The sequence below is a fragment of the Salvelinus namaycush genome, chromosome 31, assembly GCF_016432855.1.
Source record: "Salvelinus namaycush isolate Seneca chromosome 31, SaNama_1.0, whole genome shotgun sequence".
Lineage (NCBI taxonomy): Eukaryota > Metazoa > Chordata > Actinopteri > Salmoniformes > Salmonidae > Salvelinus > Salvelinus namaycush.
This window is the reverse complement of record NC_052337.1, coordinates 28,683,577-28,702,890: the sequence shown is the minus strand read 5'-3', so window position 1 is coordinate 28,702,890 and position 19,314 is coordinate 28,683,577. Positions and strand designations below refer to the sequence as shown.

At 44.2% G+C, this 19,314-nt stretch overlaps 1 protein-coding gene and 1 pseudogene across 1 annotated transcript; one reads left to right on the top strand and one right to left on the bottom strand.

Moving 5' to 3' along the window:
- The first annotated feature begins 506 nt into the window (after positions 1-506).
- thnsl2 (threonine synthase-like 2) lies at positions 507-8,382 on the top strand. Its single transcript, XM_038971137.1, has 9 exons — positions 507-576; positions 1,000-1,231; positions 1,532-1,726; positions 1,876-2,028; positions 2,240-2,479; positions 2,713-2,861; positions 2,947-3,072; positions 7,458-7,612; positions 7,770-8,382. The coding sequence occupies exons 2-9, from the start codon at positions 1,009-1,011 to the stop codon at positions 8,008-8,010; spliced, it is 1,482 nt and encodes a 493-aa protein (XP_038827065.1). The 5' UTR covers positions 507-576; positions 1,000-1,008; the 3' UTR covers positions 8,011-8,382.
- A 5,222-nt stretch (positions 8,383-13,604) lies between these two features.
- On the bottom strand, positions 13,605-16,343 carry LOC120026126 (annotated as a pseudogene).
- Positions 16,344-19,314: the final 2,971 nt, after the last annotated feature.

The following is a 19,314-nucleotide window of genomic DNA, read 5'->3' as shown; positions in this document are numbered from 1 at the left end:
CTAGGCCTACACTACGATCAAACCCGGCTGCAGACAATGATCAGCTCGGGGGAAATCAGATTTTCAACATTTTGATACCATATTTATATTTATATTAAATATATGCAACGAATTTTCAATTCAATATCATGGTTTGCGTTTTCAACATCACAATAAATAGAATATGTAAATCTCAACAAACAGTAAATACATCCCTTCCTACCTTGTAGGCCTACCCAATAACAAATGCTTGACAATCTCCGAATGTCATTAAACTTTTTGGTGTTTTGTAACAGATGTCTCTTTCCATTCATCAAATGGCCGCTTCATAGTTTGGATTGATTGATTAATTGATTGAATTTATTTGTCAGATAATATCAAAATGTGGTTGTGTCTCTTATTAAACTCCTTTGAATGCAGTTTGCTATAATGACCAGCAGGTGACGCTTTAGAGTAGATATTTTGAAACGTTAGGCACCAGATTGACCTCTTTACTTCGAAATTCGAACTCTGGTGTTGCACCAATACAGTTCCCCAGGTCATCTCGTAGCTACAGTACGCTACTTCGGAGCTATTTCTTTTTATAGCAAGCGGACGGTAAATAATCATAATTTTAAATTTTATGGACTAGATGCGATAGTCAGCAGCATTGAATTTACCTAACCATAATTGATTTCAAATAAATAAGCTATAATATGTTTTTTCAACAGTAGCTTACAGTTATGTTTTCTATTATGATATGTATTAATAATGTAATTTCCCACAATAAAAAATTAACATGAACACATGTTTTTGAAACTGCAGTAGGCTGACTGTTATGCATTATAATAATGTTATTACATTATAGTCCAATAGTCACTTATGAACTGTTGATCCGTGTGCCCAGATAGATATGTCTGCCCTTGTATCCTTATTGTAAATTATTCTGTCAAATTGCTACAACAATGAAGCGAACGTAACCCAAAGGCTTATCATCATACTATTTTTCATCATACTTCTCTCTGTTTTGACTACTGACAGGTGTCAGATATGCAGTACTGCAGCACGCGTGGGGGTGTCCAGGGTTGGAACTTTCAGGATGTTTTGTTATCGGGATATGCGCCAGACGGGGGGATGTTCATGCCTGAGACCCTCCCCACCCTGACCCCTGATACCTTGAGGTCCTGGAGCTCCCTGTCCTACCCCCAGCTAGTGACGGAGGTCTGCTCCCTGTTCATCCCTACAGAGCTGATCCCTCGAGCAGACCTGGACGGTGAGACCTGGAGGGTTTGGGTAGCTGAGTGACACGTTGATGGATTGATTGATGGTTGGAAAATATGGTACAGTTAGGTGTAAAGTGAAGAGGGTTTGGCACTTCACATCTGGGTATATATCAAAATGAAGCAACTCTGTTCATGTCCCTTCCTCACCGCTTTTCCTTCACTCTCTCTCTTTTGCGTGATCCTTCTGCCCATCTCACTCTCTCAATCTCACTCAATCTCACTCTTTCACACCCCTCTCCGCTCTCTCTCTCTCTCTCTCTCTCTCTCTCTCTCTCCCTCCCTTGCCCCAGGCCTGGTGAGTGCGGCCCTGTCTGGGTTCGCCGTGCCGGGGGTGGTGAGCTTGGCCAGGCTGAAGGGTGGGCTGTGTGTGCTGGAACTCTTCCACGGTGAGACCCTGGCCTTCAAGGACCTGGCCATGACCTGCACCGTGCGCTTCCTCGACTACTTCCTGCGCAAGGAAAGCCGGCGCGCCATCGTATTAGTGGGTGAGAAGGGGCACTTTGGGCAGCATTTGGAGTGTTTACATGTTTAGTTACATGCTAGGTCTATTATGTTGATGTATATTACATCTTACGTGTCTTAATAGTGTCCTCCTATCCTCTTCCCTCTCCCACGCTGCGGCCTACCTTCCTAGGCACATCTGGGGACACGGGTGGTTCAGCCATCCACAGTGCGAGAGGCCTTGGTGGGGTAGACGTGGTAGTGGTGTACCCCCGGGGCCGCATAACTCTTGTGCAGGAGAAACAGATGATCACCTGCCTGGAGGACAATATCCATGTGTTTGCAGGTTAGAGAGAGGGCCAGATAGTATGAGGGAGCAATATTCTAAAGTGGCTTCCTCTTCTTGCCCCCTTCTTTGATAGTGAGAGATGATGGCCATATCATGGGAAAATATAGGAGTTTTAGCCTTCAGCAATAATGATCTTACCTTATCCTGTGATAAGATGGTATCATTGGTATGATAACACAACCCTCATTTTTCTCCCCTGCACCACTAGCGGATGGCAGTTCTGATGACATCGACGTGCCCATCCGTCGACTGTTTTCAGACCAGGAGCTGGTGAAACAACACAGCCTGATGAGTCTCAACTCAGTCAACTGGTCTCGTGTCATGGTGCAGCTGGCACACTTCCTTTATGCCTACCTGCATGTGAGTGGGCTGGAGCAGGCAGAGACGGGGGCACCCCTACCCGCCTTGGAGATGGTAGTGCCCACAGGGGGGGCGGGGAATATCGCCGGTGAGAAGTTTTACAATTACACAGTGTTTCCACTACTTTTTCCCATTTGTGCCCCTTTTTGGATATATTTTTTTGATTAGAGATATATTTATATTTCTTCCCTACTTTTTTGCTCAAAGAGGAAAGGAAACTAAGCCGTTTGAGAGTATTGGAACATAGTTCATGTTTTTCTCTGGTTTTCCTTAATCTCTCCTCTCTTCATTCTTTGTCTGTCTCTCTGTCCCCTCTCTCAGCCGGCTGCATTGTGAAGCAGATGGGGATACCGCTGTGCCTCGTTGCCATGACGAACGCTAATGACATAGTGCACAGGACTGTGCAAAGTGGGGACTTTTCCATGGCAACCAATGTCACGCAGACCATGGCCCCGGCTATAGACATTCAGGTGCTGTGCGTGATGGCTCGTCACTTTGTTTAAGGTTTAAGAAGTGTGTGTGTGTACTGTGGCTAACACTGTGCTCTCACCCCAGGACCCCTATAACATGGAGCGTGTGTTCTGGCTGCTGTCTGGTAGAGATGGAGCCCTGGTAAAGGGCATGATGGAGGAGTTTCAGCACTCTCACAGACACACTCTGCCTGAAGCTCTCCACAAACAGGTCAGATGCATGAATACATAATTTACATGTTCTTGTAGAAAGATAAGTGCCCAGTACCGTTGGTTGTTGAATGTTCTCTCTCAAATCACCACACATACTTATCCCCCCCCCTGACATCTCAGTCAACCAGACAGGTTCTACAGGCCTTAGTTTTGTCACACCTGGACTACTGCCCAGTTGTGTGGTCAGGTGCGGGAAAGAACGACATAGGCAAATTGCAGTTGGTCCAGAACAGAGCAGCACTTATTGTACTTAGATGTACAGTACCTGTCAAAAGTTTAGACACACATACTCATTCAAGGGTTTTTCTTTATTTTTACTATTTTCTACATTGTAGAATAATAATAAAAACTATAAAATAACACAAATGTTATCATTTAGTAACCAAAAAAGTATAAATCGAATCAAAATGTATTAAATATTGTAGATTATCAAAGTAGCCACCCTTTGCTTGATGACAGTTTGCAAACACTTGGCATTCTCTCAACCAGCTTCACCTGGAATGCTTTTCCAACAGTCTTGAAGGAGTTCCCACATATTCTGAGCACTTGTTGGCTGCTTTTCCTTCACTCTGAGGTCTAACTCATCCCAAACCATCTCAATTGGGTTGAGGTTGGGTGATTGTGGAGGCCAGGTTATCTAATGCAGCACTCCATCACTCTCCTTCTTGGTCAAATAGCCCTTACACAGCCTGGAGGTGTGTTGGGTCATTGTCTTGTTGAAAAACAAATGATAGTCCCACTAAGCGCAAACCAGATGGGATGGTGTATCGCTGCAGAATGCTGTGGTAGATATGCTGGTTAAGTGTGCCTGGAATTCTAAATAAATCCCTGACAGTGTCACCAGCAAAGCACCCCCACACCATCACACCTTCTCCTCCATGCTTCACGGTGGGAACCACACATGCAGAGATCATCCTTTCACCTACTCTGCGTCTCAAAAAGACACTGCGGTTAGAACCAAAAATCTCAAATTTGGAACCATCAGACCAAAAGACAGATTTCCACCGGTCTAATGTACATTGCTCGTGTTTCTTGGCCCAATCAAGTCTTTTCTTCTTACTGGTGTCCTTTAGTAGTGGTTTCTTTGCAGCAATTTGACCATGAAGGCCTGATTCATGCAGTCTCCTCTGAACAGTTCATGTTGAGATGTGTCTGTTACTTGAATCCCACCAAAGTGTCCGATTTCAAATATGCTTTTCAGCGAAAGCACTACAAAAGATTATGTTAGGTCACCACCAAACCACAATAAGCACAGCCATTTTTCCAGCGAAATATAGCAGTCAGAAAAAGCAGAAATAGAGATAAAATTAATCACTAACCTTTGATGATCTTCATCAGATGACACTCATAGGACTTCATGTTACACAATACATGCATGTTTTGTTTGATAAAGTTCATATTTATATAAAAAAATCTGAGTTTACATTGGCGCGTTACATTCACTAGTTCCAAAAACATCAAGTGATTTTGCATAGCCACATCGTTTCAACAGAAATACTCATCATAAATGTAGATGATAATACAAGTTATACACATGTAATTATAGATATACCTCTCCTTAATGCAACCGCTGTGTCAGATTTAAATAAAAAATGACTGAAAAAGCAAACCATGCAATAATCTGAGACGGCGCTCAGAACAATAGCCAAATTAGCCGCCATGTTGGAGTCAACAGAAACCAGAAAATACATGATAAATGTTTCCTTACCTTTGATGAACTTCATCAGAATGCAGTCCTAGGAATCCCAGGTCCACAATAAATGCTTGATTTGTTCGATAATGTCCGTTATTTATGTCCAATTAGCTACTTTGGTTAGCGCGTTTGGTAAACAATTCCAAAGTCACAACGCGCGTCCACTATAACGTGACGAAATGTCCAAAAGTTCCATAACAGTCAGTAGAAACATGTCAAACGATGTACTGAATCAATCTTTAGAATGTTGTTAACATACATCTTGAATAACGTTCCAATCGGAGAATTAGATTGACTTCAGTTGAGCGATGGAACGGAGCTGCCTATCACGTGAACGCGCATGGTCAGCTCGTGGCAGTGGTGACTAATTCCTGTCTCCTTCGGCTCCCCTTCACATTAGAGTCATCAGACAAAGTTCTATTGACTGTTGACATCTAGTGGAAGCCGTAGGAAGTGAAAACTCATCAATATCTTGCTGTAATTTCAATGAGAGCTTGGTTGAAAATCTGCCACCCTCAGAAAAAATCAAACAGGAAGTGGAACTTCTCAGGTTTTTGCCTGCCATATGAGTTCTGTTATACTCAGAGACACAATTCAAACAGTTTTAGAAACTTCAGAGTGTTTTATATCCAATACTAATAATAATATGCAAATATTAGCAACTATGACTGAGGAGCAGGCCGTTTACTCTGGGCACCTCTGTGCACCTTTCATCCAAGCTACTCAATACTGCCCCTGCAGCCATAAGAAGTTTTAAGGAAAGAAATTCCACAAATTAACTTTTAAGAAGGCACACCTGTTAATTGAAATGTATTCAATGTGACTACCTCATGAAGCTGGTTGAGAGAATGTCAAGAGTGTGCAAAGCTGTCATCAAGGCAAAGGATGGCTACTTTGAAGAATCTCAAATATAAAATATATTTTGATTTGTTTAACACTTTTTTGGTTACAACATGATTCCATATGTGTTATTTCATAGTTTTTATGTCTTCACTATTATTCTACAATGCATAAAATAGTAAAAAATAAATAAAACCCTTGAATGAGTAGGTACGTCCAAACTTTTGACTGCTACTGTACATGGAGGGCGAATGCCAGTAACACACATGTCAATATCTCCTGGCTCAAAGTTGAGGAGAGATTGACTGCATCACTATTGGTCTTTGTACCAGGTGTTGAAGGTACCGAACTGTCTGTTCAAGCGGTTGGCACACAGTTCGGACACTCATTGGTACCACACAAGACATGCAACCAGAGGTCTCTTCACAGTGCCCAGGTCCAAAACAGACACTGGGAAACACACAGTATTAAATAGAGCCATGACTACATAGAACTCTCTGCCACCCTAGGTAACTCAAACTAGCAATAAAATCGGATTTAAAAAAATCCGACTGCACGACGGGACTGTGAAGAGAAAAACAGACATTTTTATGTATTTCTTGTATTGTATTTTGCATTGATATGTGATGCGTGGTTGTCTCGCCTGGCTATCTTAAGATGAATGCACTAGCAGTGGGTCGCTCTGGATAGGAACATATGCTCAATGACTAAATTGTGATGTAATTGTAGTGCTATGTACACTGAGTGTACAAAACATTAAGGACACCTGCTCTTTCCATGGCAAAGACTGACCAGGCCAATTCAGGTGAAAGCTATGATCCCTTATTGATGTCACTTGTTAAATCCACTTCAATAAGTGTAGATAAAGGGGAGGAGACAGGTTAAAGAAGGATTTTTAAGCATTGAGACAATTGACACATTGGATTGTGTGCCATTCAGAGGGTGAATGGGCAAGACAAAATATTTAAGTGCCTTTTAACGGGGTATGGTAGTAGGTTCCAGGTGCACTGGTGCGTGTAAAGAACTACAATGCTGCTGGGTTTTTCATGCTCAACAGTTTCCTGTGTGTATCAAGAATGGTCCACCATCCAAAGGACATCCAGCCAACTTTTATAATTATGTATTTTTTATTTAACCTTTATTTAACTTGACACAACTGTGGAAAGCATTGGAGTCAACATGGGCTAGCATCCCTGTGTACCATAGGCTTTAGCATTCACTTCAGAAGACATAGGACCCTAGGTTTATATGGGTCACATGGGTTTCTATCACAAGCTGTCGGTTTGTATCTTTGGATAAGACCTTTTACAGCCAGAACTCCTGATCTATTGTACTGTTAGGCAGCTGAGAGAGTCTTTGGTCTCATAAAGATGATGTCAGAGGTTGTATGACTCAGCTCTGTTCCTGCTCTGTTCATGCATCGTAAGGTAAGACACATATACAGTACACACATAAACACAAAAACTCATCCATAGCGTTTATATATTTCAGCAACATCTCGTGGTGAGTTTTAGCGTGTGTGTTTTGGTATTGGAAATACTTGAGACCCGAGTTGACTTGAAACATGCAACAATGTGTGTGTGTGTCTGTGTCTGTGTCTCTTACCTGTTACCTGTGTAGAGTCCATTCCCTGACGAATTGAGGCTGTTCTGAGGGCAAAGGGAGGTGCGGGGGGTGCAACTCAATATTAGGAAGGTGTTTTTAATGTTTTGTACACTTGGTGTATATTATGTATTTTATTTGTTGTTATGATTTGTGTTTGGACACCAGGAAGAGTAGCCGCTGCCTCGGCAGCAGCTAATTGGGGATCTTAATAAATACTACTCCTCCCCTCCTCTCTCTGTCTCCAGTTGTCTCAGGTCCTCACAGCAGGTGCAGTAAGAGATGAGGGGATAGTGGAGACCATGCAGAGATGCTGGAAGGAGAACCAGTATCTACTATGTCCGCACACTGCAGTGGCTGTGTGGCATCACTACCACTGTCCCCCCACTACAGGGGTCAACAGGTAAGAGACACAGACACACACACACACACACACTTTTAGTATTTTACTAAATAAACACATTTCTTAGTTGCAGGTTCAATCATTTACATAATGCATCATGGCTGCATACCGAATACCGCCGTCTAGCTCACAATTTTAAACCCATTCCCCTGTCTAGGTGTTGCATAGCAACGGCCTCTCCGGCCAAGTTCCAGGAAGCGGTGCAGAAGGCAGGGCTGACCCTTGACCTCCCTGAGGCAGTGCGGGCTCTGGACAAGATGTCCACTCGCTACCTGGCCCTGGAGCGGGGCCAGGACTGGAGCAAGGACTGGGAGGGCAGGCTGAAGCAACACATCCAGGCTATAGGCTCAGCCAGGCAACGTGGAGTGGCCTACTACTCAACTGTGGAGTGTAACTAGTTATATAAGAAATTAGGCTTATGGATGCACACTGATAATTCAGATGGAACTGTTAACAGTCATTTGCCATGGATTATCAGAAATAACGAACACTTATTAACCAATGAGATTGTTTCATAAAGTGGATAATAGACCACTTACTGCTAATACCAGCAATAACTATGTCTACAGTTAGATGTTTTATTTACTGTCTTGAAGAGATCAGTTTTATATGATCAGATATTGTTACAGTATAAGAAGATTGTTTATTGTATACGTTTGATCAGAATTCAGATCAAATGGTGTAATTGTCAAATGGTGTGTTTTGCAATCAAACTTCTGCACAATTTATTGCCTGACCATAAATGCTGACAATAAAAGTTGCAGAGGCAATCATGTGTGCAGGAGTAATTACAGTAAATGATTAGAACGGAGCTATGATTAGGTTTTTATTCCCATCACTACATGTAAGAGAGACAGTGTGGTGGTGTGCATGATGCCCGTCAATATTGCCTTAAGAAATTTCCTGTGTACCATAGGCTTTAGCATTCACTTCAGAAGACATAGGACCGTAGGTTTATATGGGTCACATGGGTTTCTCTCACAAGCTGTCGGTTTGTATCTTTGGATAAGACCTTTTACAGCCAGAACTCCTGATCTATTGTACTGTCAGGCAGCTGAGAGGGATTTTGGAACAACAAAATTTGGTCTCATAAAGATGATGTCAGAGGTTGTATGACTCAGCTCTGTTCCTGCTCTGTTCATGCATCGTAAGGTAAGACAGAATCATAAAACACGGGACGAGATGTTAAAACTGTCCATTGTGCCAATAGATGGTATGTACTCACATGAGATTTGCCGTGATGTTGACAGAGTGGCATGGGAGGTTTATTTCTTAGACTGGGTTAAGATGTCAATTTTGGGACACATCCTCAGTAGTGTGCCTTCGAATCAGTGGGTGTTTCGGCCTTTAATCACTAAACACCCTCATCAAAGGTGGCCAGCTAAAGGGTGATCAAGCCTTAGCTTGTGTCCCATGCCCAATTAAGATTTCCCACGGGACTATGCAAGGCAGGGGCGTCCTCTTCCCTGAGCCAGCCCTACAGCTGACCGCATACCTCATATGCCCTCCTCAAGTTGGAGGGATCTGAATTGGGTTCTCAGGTGGGGGTGGGGGTCATGAAGTTATAGCCCAGCAAGGGTCCTTCCGTTTGATCCAGATCCACTGGCTGCCTCTTTCAGCTGCTTGAGAAACTGCTCTGACGGTCTGCCGCAGAGCCTGTCCATGGATTCCAAGTTCTTTCAGCAACCTGATGGTGGAAGAAGCCACGAATCCTCTGCATCCCACTTCAACTGGCCAGACTTTTGCATTCCAGCCACGCTGAGTTGCGTCTGCTGCCAACTCTGTGTAACGCAGTTTCTTACGCTCGTAGGCCTCTTCAACAGAGTTTTCCCACGGGACTGTGAGCTCTATGATGTACACAGCCTTTTGTGAAGGGAACCAGAGTACCATGTCTGGCCTAAGGTTGGTAGAAGCAATCTCAGGTGGAAAAATGAGTTGTTGGCCAATATCGACAAGCATCTTCCAGTCCCGGGCCATGCCTAGGTGTCCAGTTTCTGGCTTTGTAGGAGGATGCTTGGGCCTTTTCTGTCCCTCCCGGATGAATGTTGTTGTTTTGACGGGATTGCTTGTTTTTGGAGGTAATGAATTGGTTGCACTCCTCTTGGTCTCAAGTGCTGCAGCCAGGCTCTTGAGGACCTGATTGTGCCTCCAGGTGTAGCGGCCTTGTGAGAGGCTGGTCTTGCAACCTGTCATTATATGCCTGAGAGTCGCTGGAGCTGGGCAGAGGGGGCAGGTCGGGTCCTCGCCATACCATTGATGTAGGTTTTTTGGTGATGGAAGCACATCATAAACAGCTCTTATGATGAAGCTGATGTTGCTTGCCTCCATTTGCCAAAGCTCACTCCAGTTAATCTTTCTCCTCTCCAGGCCTTCCCACCGCGTCCATTGCCCTTGTTTAGCAAGAGAGACAGCCTTTGCACTTCTTGCAGTCTCCTCCTGTCTGCGCACCTCCTCGACCACCAGCTTCCTGCGTTCAGATGTTGTTGCCTTATGGAACGTTGGTTTGCTTGCTGCCAGGCCAAAGCCTCCTCTTCCATGCTGGATATTCCCCACAATGTCTTGGTGTCTCAGGGCTGATGTTGCTTGCTGCACAGCCTTGGATGATGTCCATTTCCATCCAGTTTGTAGGGGAGGTGCAGCCTTGCTAATGGTCTGGTCTTTGGAGTCCTTCAATGTCATCTGAAGTCTTACTTTAGAGCACTTGTACTCCTCTGTTAGACTTGTAAGAGGTAGTTCAAGGACCCCTTTGCCATAGAGGCCGATGTTACTCAGGCATCGTGGGACACCCAGCCATTTCTTCACGTATGAGGTAATGGTTCGCTCCATCTTCTCCACTGTTGTTATTGGGACCTCATAGACGGTGAGTGGCCACATTACCCGGGGGAGAAGTCCAAACTGTAGGCACCAAAGCTTGAGCTTCCCAGGCAGTAGGGTCTTGTTGATGTTCTCAAGACCGTCGGCGATGTCCTGTCTAACTTGCTGCACTTGATCTTTATCCCGGAGGCTTTCGTTGTACCATCTACCCAGGCTCTTTACGGGTTGCTCAGACACCGTTGGTATCGGGTCATCTCCAATGCAGAACCTCACATCTTTAAGCTGTCCCTTGACTATGGAGATGCTTCGAGATTTGCATGGCTTGATTTTCATCCGGGCCCACTTGATGTTATCCTGCAGTTTTGCAAGTAGCCGCCTGGTGCATGCTGCAGTGGTGGTCAGTGTAGTCATGTCATCCATGTATGCTCGGATAGGTGGGAGACGGAGCCCTTCCTTAGTTCTCTCACCGCCGACCACCCATCTCGATGCCCTGATGATGACTTCCATGGCCATAGTGAAGGCCAGAGGTGAAATTGTACAGCCTGCCATTATGCCCACTTCCAAGCGCTGCCATGTTCTTGTGAAGTCAGGTGTTGTGAAACACAATTGCAAGTCTTGGAAATAGGCCTTTACCAGTGTAGTGATGGGTTCTGGTACGTGGAAAAAGTTGAAGGATTCCCAGAGGAGTTCATGGGGAACCAAAGGCATTGGCCAGGTCGAGGAAGATGACATAGAGGTCTCTCTTGTCCTTCTTAGCTGTTTGGATCTGGTGCCAAATCATACTAGTATGTTCCAGGCAACCAGAGAAACCAGGAATGCCTGCTTTCTGTACAGATGTATCAATGTACTTGTTCCTTTCCAGGTAAGTGGACAGCCTCTGTGCTATTATACTGAAAAAGATCTTCCCTTCGACGTTGAGAAGGGAGATTGGTCGGAATTGACTGATGTCTGTCGCATCCTTCTCTTTCGGGATTAGCACACCACCAGCCCTTCGCCATGCCTTTGGTATTATTTCCTTCTGCCACACTATCCTCATGAGCCTCCAAAGAAAGCGTAGAACATCTGGGGCGTTCTTGTAGAGCTTATATGGTACTCCATTAGGCCCAGGAGCCGAGGCCGCTCTGGCTCGTCGGACAACGTTCTCTACTTCCTTCCATTTTGGAGGGTCAGTGTCCAGATTGAATTCTGGTGGTTGAATAGGTGGGATGTCATGTGGGATGATTATCTGCTCATGCCTTTTCGTGTCCTGGTGGACCTTTTCCAGATGTTCTTCCAGTTCTGGCTTTGGAGTTTTTAGGATTCCGCACTTTTCCTTTGCGAAGAGGTCTTTGACAAACTTAAAGGGGTTTTTATAGAATCGTGTTCTTGAGTGTTCCTTCTTCCTACGAAGTTTCCTTAAGTTTTCCGCTCTTCGCAAGGTTGCCAGCCGACATTTGATGTCTGCTTGGAGTAGCATGAGACCTTCTCTTTCTGCATCAGAGGCCTTCTTCCACTGCTTTCTCAGCTGCCTTCTCTCTCTGACAAGTATCTCGATCTCTTGCTGCCTCCTAGATTTGGCTGGCGCGGGTGGTGTCTTGCCACTTCTCCTTTCGTTTACTCCAAAGCGCTCTTCTCCGTAGTGGTAGATAATGTCTCCCATCCTTTCAAGCTTTTTCTCTGCTGTTCCTACCTGTTGTTCCAAGATTTTTGTCAGGTCGTTGTTGATTGTTTCCCACTCTCTCTTTTCAACAGCTTTGGGCCACTTCACACTCGGTCTGTGCCCTTTGACCTTTTCCTCTTTTAGAGGTCTCTGTGGTTGGGTGAGTTCATCCACCGGCATTTCTGTGCTTGTGTTATCCTCCTCCGTTACAGGGGTGCTGATGCTCTGCGAACTTTGGTTTGCGTCCCGTCGCTGTGCTTCATTCGACTGATTTGACTGGCTGCTTCGTAAGAAGTACTGGTCAATGCGAGGTCCCTGTCTCTGCTCTCCCAAGCACCTTTTCCTCCCTTGATGGATCCTTAACCCCCTTGCCGATGTTACTCTCTCCCAACCACAGCTGCACACCTGAAGTGTGTGTCCTGCTGCTGTTATGGTTGTCTCATGTGCTGTGTTCCTACTCGTAGTCGTTTCCATTCCTGGGTCCGTAGCCGTGTGATCAGTCGTTGAGCCATCTTGCGCCCCAGCTCTTGCAGGCTCTAGGGGTATGTTCCTTTGTTGACTTTCAGTAGCACTTAGCGGGTGTCTCCAACATACTGAAGCAGCGTCGGAGACTGCCAACATGGGTAGCTAGCCCATTACAGCCCCATTGGGGTCTATTCCCTCCGGTCAGCTGTCTCTCCAATCTGTCACACAGACTTTCCTATGTTGTCAGCTGTCCTTTCACAGCAGTCACTGGACTAGTCCAGATAATCAGAATCATAAAACACGGGACGAGATGTTAAAACTGTCCATTGTGCCAATAGATGGTATGCACTCACATGAGATTTGCCGTGATGTTGACAGAGTGGCATGGGAGGTTTATTTCTTAGACTGGGTTAAGATGTCAATTTTGGGACACATCCTCAGTAGTGTGCCTTCGAATCAGTGGGTGTTTCGGCCTTTAATCACTAAACACCCTCATCAAAGGTGGCCAGCTAAAGGGTGATCAAGCCTTAGCTTGTGTCCCATGCCCAATTAAGATTTCCCACGGGACTATGCAAGGCAGGGGCGTCCTCTTCCCTGAGCCAGAACTCCTGATCTATTGTACTGTCAGGCAGCTGAGAGGGACTTTGGTCTCATAAAGATGATGTCAGAGGTTGTATGACTCAGCTCTGTTCCTGCTCTGTTCATGCATCGTAAGGTAAGACACATATACAGTACACACATAAACACAAAAACTCATCCATAACATTTATATATTTCAGCAACATCTCGTGGTGAGTTTTAGCGTGTGTGTTTTGGTATTGGAAATACTTGAGACCCGAGTTGACTTGAAACATGCAACAATGACTAACCAGAAAGTTATGTTTTTGTACAGTAAGCTTTATTTGTCTCATAGAGCACAAGCCATTACACAAGCAGTTACAAGCAAAAACTCATATTTTACGTTTATATCTATCTGCTGTAGAAAATGTATGTACATACTGCAGGTATGCCTCTGACATTGAAACATGCAACAGATTTTTTTTACACTGTCCCTGAAAACACCTAGAGGCTGTTTTATTGGTGGACTCTGTGGGGAGGGGTGTGGCTAATCATGTGCAGTAGCTTCATCAGCAGATCGTGGTCATGGCTACTGCTCTCTGATTGGCTTATGTATTCGGCAGCTTCGTCCTCAAAACAGGATTGGTCAATGCTACAACCCTCTAAAAGAGAAAAGGTACAAATAGACAATCTGTCACACAACTGTAACCTAAAATATCAAACTGAATCCAGATGAACTCACAAGCAATACATTTCATTAGTACAGTATTACCATTGACTGTGGCCAATGGCTATACGACACTACATTTCTTCCTGAACTCTTAATAAGTGATCTTGGAACAAGTAGCTAGCTAGCTGACAATGAGAATGCATTCAATACCACGATACCTTGGCACATACTATTAACAATTAAATAGTCTATTGAAATTGCCACAACCAGCAATAAATAGAAAAACAAACCCTACTGCATGCAAGGCTTTTTGCTATTTTGCTAAATCATTCCGTGTGGATAGAAACAGTTTCTATACAGGAACACAGCAGGGTAGTCTTGATCTTACCCACGTCACAGCAGATCCCTGGCGCAGCACAACGTCGCTCTTCAGAGCCACACACTCTTCCTCCGGCCTCACAGGGAGAGAGCAGGTAGTTTTCCTCCACACAACTAGCTGCCTCTGGGGAGCCCACGTAGCAGCCCCTCCCCACAGCAGATACTGGGGCCCAAGCAGCGGCCCCTGTCGCCCGGGCCACAAGACATGCACTGGAAAGATAATAGGAAACAGAAAGTTATAGTTACATTGTTATTATAGATAAAAGTGATATACACTGCTCAAAAAAATAAAGGGAACACTTAAACAACACAATGTAACTCCAAGTCAATCACACTTCTGTGAAATCAAACTGTCCACTTAGGAAGCAACACTGATTAACAATAAATTTCACATGCTGTTGTGCAAATGGAATAGACAACAGGTGGAAATTATAGGCAATTAGCAAGACACCCCCAATAAAGGAGTGGTTCTGCAGGTGGTGACCACAGACCACTTCTCAGTTCCTATGCTTCCTGGCTGATGTTTTGGTCACTTTTGAATGCTGGCGGTGCTTTCACTCTAGTGGTAGCATGAGACGGAGTCTACAACCCACACAAGTGACTCAGGTAGTGCAGCTCATCCAGGATGGCACATCAATGCGAGCTGTGGCAAGAAGGTTTGCTGTGTCTGTCAGCGTAGTGTCCAGAGCATGGAGGCGCTACCAGGAGACAGGCCAGTACATCAGGAGACGTGGAGGAGGCCGTAGGAGGGCAACAACCCAACAGCAGGACCGCTACCACCGCCTTTGTGCAAGGAGGAGCAGGAGCCCTGCAAAATGAGCCCTGCAAAATGACCTCCAGCAGGCCACAAATGTGCATGTGTCTGCTCAAACGGTCAGAAACAGACTCCATGAGGGTGGTATGAGGGCCCGACGTCCACAGGTGGGGGTTGTGCTTACAGCCCAACACCGTGCAGGACGTTTGGCATTTGCCAGAGAACACCAAGATTGGCAAATTCGCCACTGGCGCCCTGTGCTCTTCACAGATGAAAGCAGGTTCACACTGAGCACATGTGACAGACGTGACAGAGTCTGGAGACGCCGTGGAGAATGTTCTGCTGCCTGCAACATCCTCCAGCATGACCGGTTTGGCGGTGGGTCAGTCATGGTGTGGGGTGGCATTTCTTTGGGGGGCCGCACAGCCCTCCATGTGCTCGCCAGAGGTAACCTGACTGCCATTAGGTACCGAGATGAGATCCTCAGACCCCTTGTGAGACCATATGCTGGTGCGGTTGGCCCTGGGTTCCTCCTAATGCAAGACAATGCTGGACCTCATGTGGCTGGAGTGTGTCAGCAGTTCCTGCAAGAGGAAGGCATTGATGCTATGGACTGGCCCGCCCGTTCCCCAGACCTGAATCCAATTGAGCACATCTGGGACATCATGTCTCGCTCCATCCACCAACGCCACGTTGCACCACAGACTGTCCAGGAGTTGGCGGATGCTTTAGTCCAGGTCTGGGAGGAGATCCCTCAGGAAACCATCCGCCACCTTATCAGGAGCATGCCCAGGCGTTGTAGGGAGGTCATACAGGCACGTGGAGGCCACACACACTACTGAGCCTCATTTTGACTTGTTTTAAGGACATTACATCAAAGTTGGATCAGCCTGTAGTGTGGTTTTCCACTTTAATTTTGAGTGTGACTCCAAATCCAGACCTCCATGGGTTGATAAATTTGATTTCCATTGATAAGTTTTGTGTGATTTTGTTGTCAGCACATTCAACTATGTAAAGAAAAAAGTATTTAATAAGAATATTTCATTCATTCAGATCTAGGATGTGTTATTTTAGTGTTCCCTTTATTTTTTTGAGCAGTGTATTTATAGAAAAGGGAAGTGGTTTTAAGCTTTGTGGTTTAACAAAAAAAGACTGTACAATACAATATACAATATTGACATACAATAACCTTTGATTTAACTGTGCAATCCCAACCCTTCGAAGGTAAGAGGCAAGCCTCTATGGCAGGCAACCACCAATCTAACTGTATAACAGACACACAGTTACAATAAACAGTAACAAAGTGGAACTGCTGAGAATGACTGGGTACCTTTCTGGATGGGAAGTCTAGTGCTGATCTCTTGCCTCCTATGGGGCAGGAGGCAAGAGAGCAGGCAGTGCACACAGATAGCAGGAACAGCAGACAGAGGGCAGACACTGGGGCGACAGACATTGCCACTGAGAATAAAGGAAAAATAGATTTAAGTTTGTCTAAAGTGGATGCGTCTTGTCTCAGGATAAATATAATATAGTAAGATTAATCATAGTCTATTGTTGCAATATTTTTTGCAAATGTCTGTTACAAAAACATTTCCTGCAGTTATGTTTTTTAAAATAAAATAGATTTAAAAGATTGTCAGAGAAAATACATACTGTTTGAGACACAAAATGACACACTCGCTGTGTTGAAGATGAGGCTTTGGTGATGATCTGCAAATTTGCCAATGGTTGATCGTCTTCGTTTATAGTCCTTGCCATGAAAAGGTACCTTTTATACCTCTTGCTCTTTCTCTTAGGCTGTGACAGGGCCTCAAAACCACCAATTAAGTCCAATCAAGCCATTATTACACTGGTATTAATTACGTGATCTGATTAGTAGTGGGGAATGGACATTGAGATGGACAAGAAAAGGGCATATCAGTCGTGACCATGCATAAGAGGTATGGGTGGTCTGGTTAGTCTTACTTTGCCCTCAAACACTAAAATGAGTTCAGCTTTCCACAGTTCTACGCTACATTCTTAAACATTATTGTATGAACAACAACAGTAGGAGGGAGGGGGGATGTTAAGGGTAAGACAGGAGCTATGACTTCAGAGTTGCTTGTGTGTGTGTGTGTGTGTGTGTGTGTGTGTGTGTGTGTGTGTGTGTGTGTGTGTGTGTGTGTGTGTGTGTGTGTGTGTGTGTGTGTGTGTGTGTGTGTGTGAGGGACATATTTGAGTGTGTGTGTGTGTGTGTGTGTGTGTGTGTGTGTGTGTGTGTGTGTGTGTGTGTGTGTGTGTGTGTGTGTGTGTGTGACTTAACTCAGCCTGTATAGGCTATGTAACAACTAATAGGAGAAAAGGAGAACTTTAGATAAATAAAGAAATGACTCAAAGGATGATTAAAAGGTTTATTGTCCTCAGAGGGTGTCACGTTCTGACCTTTATTTTCCTTTGTTTTGTCTTTAGTTAGTATGGTCAGGGCGTGAGTTGGGGTGGGCAGTCTATGTTATGTGTTTCTATGTTTAGGTTTGTCAATTGGCCTGATATGGTTCTCAATCAGAGACAGGTGTTTTGCATTGTCTCTGATTGGGAACCATATTTAGGTTGCCTGTTTTCACTGTTGGTTTGTGGGTGTTTGTTTCCTGTGTCTGTGTTCGTGCCACACGGGACTGTTTCGGTTAGGTTACTTTGTTATTTTGTATATTTTGTCGTGTTCAGTTAATTATATTAAAACATGGACACTTAGAAACATGGACACTCTTAGAAACACACTTAGAAACATGGACACTCTTCAGACGAAGAGGAGGAAATCAGCCGTTACAGAGGGTCCTGCATTAATAATAAGAGCACAGTTGACCTTGATCTCACCATGTCAATCATGTATTTCTCATTATGTTTTATCCTAGACAGATCCTATACATTTAACTCAAGCCATTATCTGAACACTGTTATTTCCACCCCAACTTAATTTTTCGAATTACACTCATTATTACTCAGTCCACCTAATGGAAAAACGTCAATTGACGTCATAGGCCTACATGATAATGCTGAAAAATTAACATTGAGGAAGGCACATTTGGAAAGTCCTAGTGGCCATATTTTAATGCATCTAATAATAATAAAAATAGCTCATATTATATTTGTGCGAAAATATGCGACGGACTAAGAAGAACAATTCATTTATGAATTTGTAAAATGTTACAATGTATCCGTGTATAAAATTGCTTTGATGAAAGGGTAAATCACAGTTGAGATTTGGCGTGTCAAAAATACATTTAATTTCTGACCAGCGACAGAGCCATGCTCCTCCCCCGTTGACTGTCGACTCCACATGCCCTCTAGTGATGGGCATTCCGTATTTTCGGCTCATTTGGCTCCGTTCACTTAAAAGAGCCGGCTCATTTCGCTCCCAAACGGATCTTAGTGTAAAATGCTTAAAAATCGACCTAGAACCTACAAATATCAAATCTCAAATGTAAAGCCCAAAAGGTAGGCTACCAGTATATCAGATCGTGAAATGCGCGTTCAAATACATTTTTACCTGGCCAAATTATTAGATGGTCTCAGTGGTTTCGTGGAGGGTATACGCCGCATACCCACGTATTTCTTAATCCCCATTGATACATAACAATTTAGTGTAGTGGATGTATACGCCACTTCTATTAATAAGGCTGATGGAACAGATCAGAATGTTTAGCTTAAAATGTTGATAAACTATTATTTCTTTACATTTTAGTCGCAGCCATGTACAGACGACGGTAGGGCTTTGGGTGAATGTTCCAAAATGTAATTTGCGGGAAGACGCCGTTCTAAAATGTGCACCGCACATGCGAGCGGTTTCATGAACAGATATGGAAATATCCGTTAGAAATGTTGAAAGAATGGGGGTTTAAATATGCAACAACTATCATGGGTTGCTAATATGACTAGGATAATGCATTTGGCTGCTAGACAATGAAAGAACGTTTAAAGAAAACGCATACGAGTAGGCCTAAGTCTTTATAAAAAATTATTGCCTCCACGTTTCTATGGTGGGGTTTTGGCTATAGGCTACTTCCAAGTAAGGTAAGACATGCCTCATAATATGAAGTAAAACGTCCAGGTTTCAAACAGTTAAGGAATAGAAAAAAATATAGCGATACTAATGATAGGCCTTTCCCCAAAACCATCTCTATTAAATTGTAACGACCCTGGGTCCCACTTCTGACACCAATGTAATAAAACAGGCAGGGAGCAGGTCTCGAACCCTCGGCCTTCTAGCCCGAGGTCCGGTGCCCTATCGACTGTGCATGCAAAAGCATGCTCATGCAGCAGAGTCGATTTCCGCGCTTATAAACCCAGGGTCGTTACAAAATGTTAATTACAGTACCTACAAAGTAGCCTATGCCTACCTGTCAGAATGATATCATGACTATTTGTGTCAATCCAGTAGGCATTTATTT

Coding starts and splice junctions, on each gene's coding strand:
- thnsl2 (XM_038971137.1), top strand. CDS start 1,009: ATGCAGTACTGCAGCACGCGTGGGGGTGTCCAGGGTTGGAACTTTCAG. Junction 2,862..2,946: donor CCCCGGCTATAGACATTCAG/GTGCTGTGCGTG, acceptor CTCTCACCCCAG/GACCCCTATAACATGGAGCG. Junction 3,073..7,457: donor CTGAAGCTCTCCACAAACAG/GTCAGATGCATG, acceptor CTCTGTCTCCAG/TTGTCTCAGGTCCTCACAGC.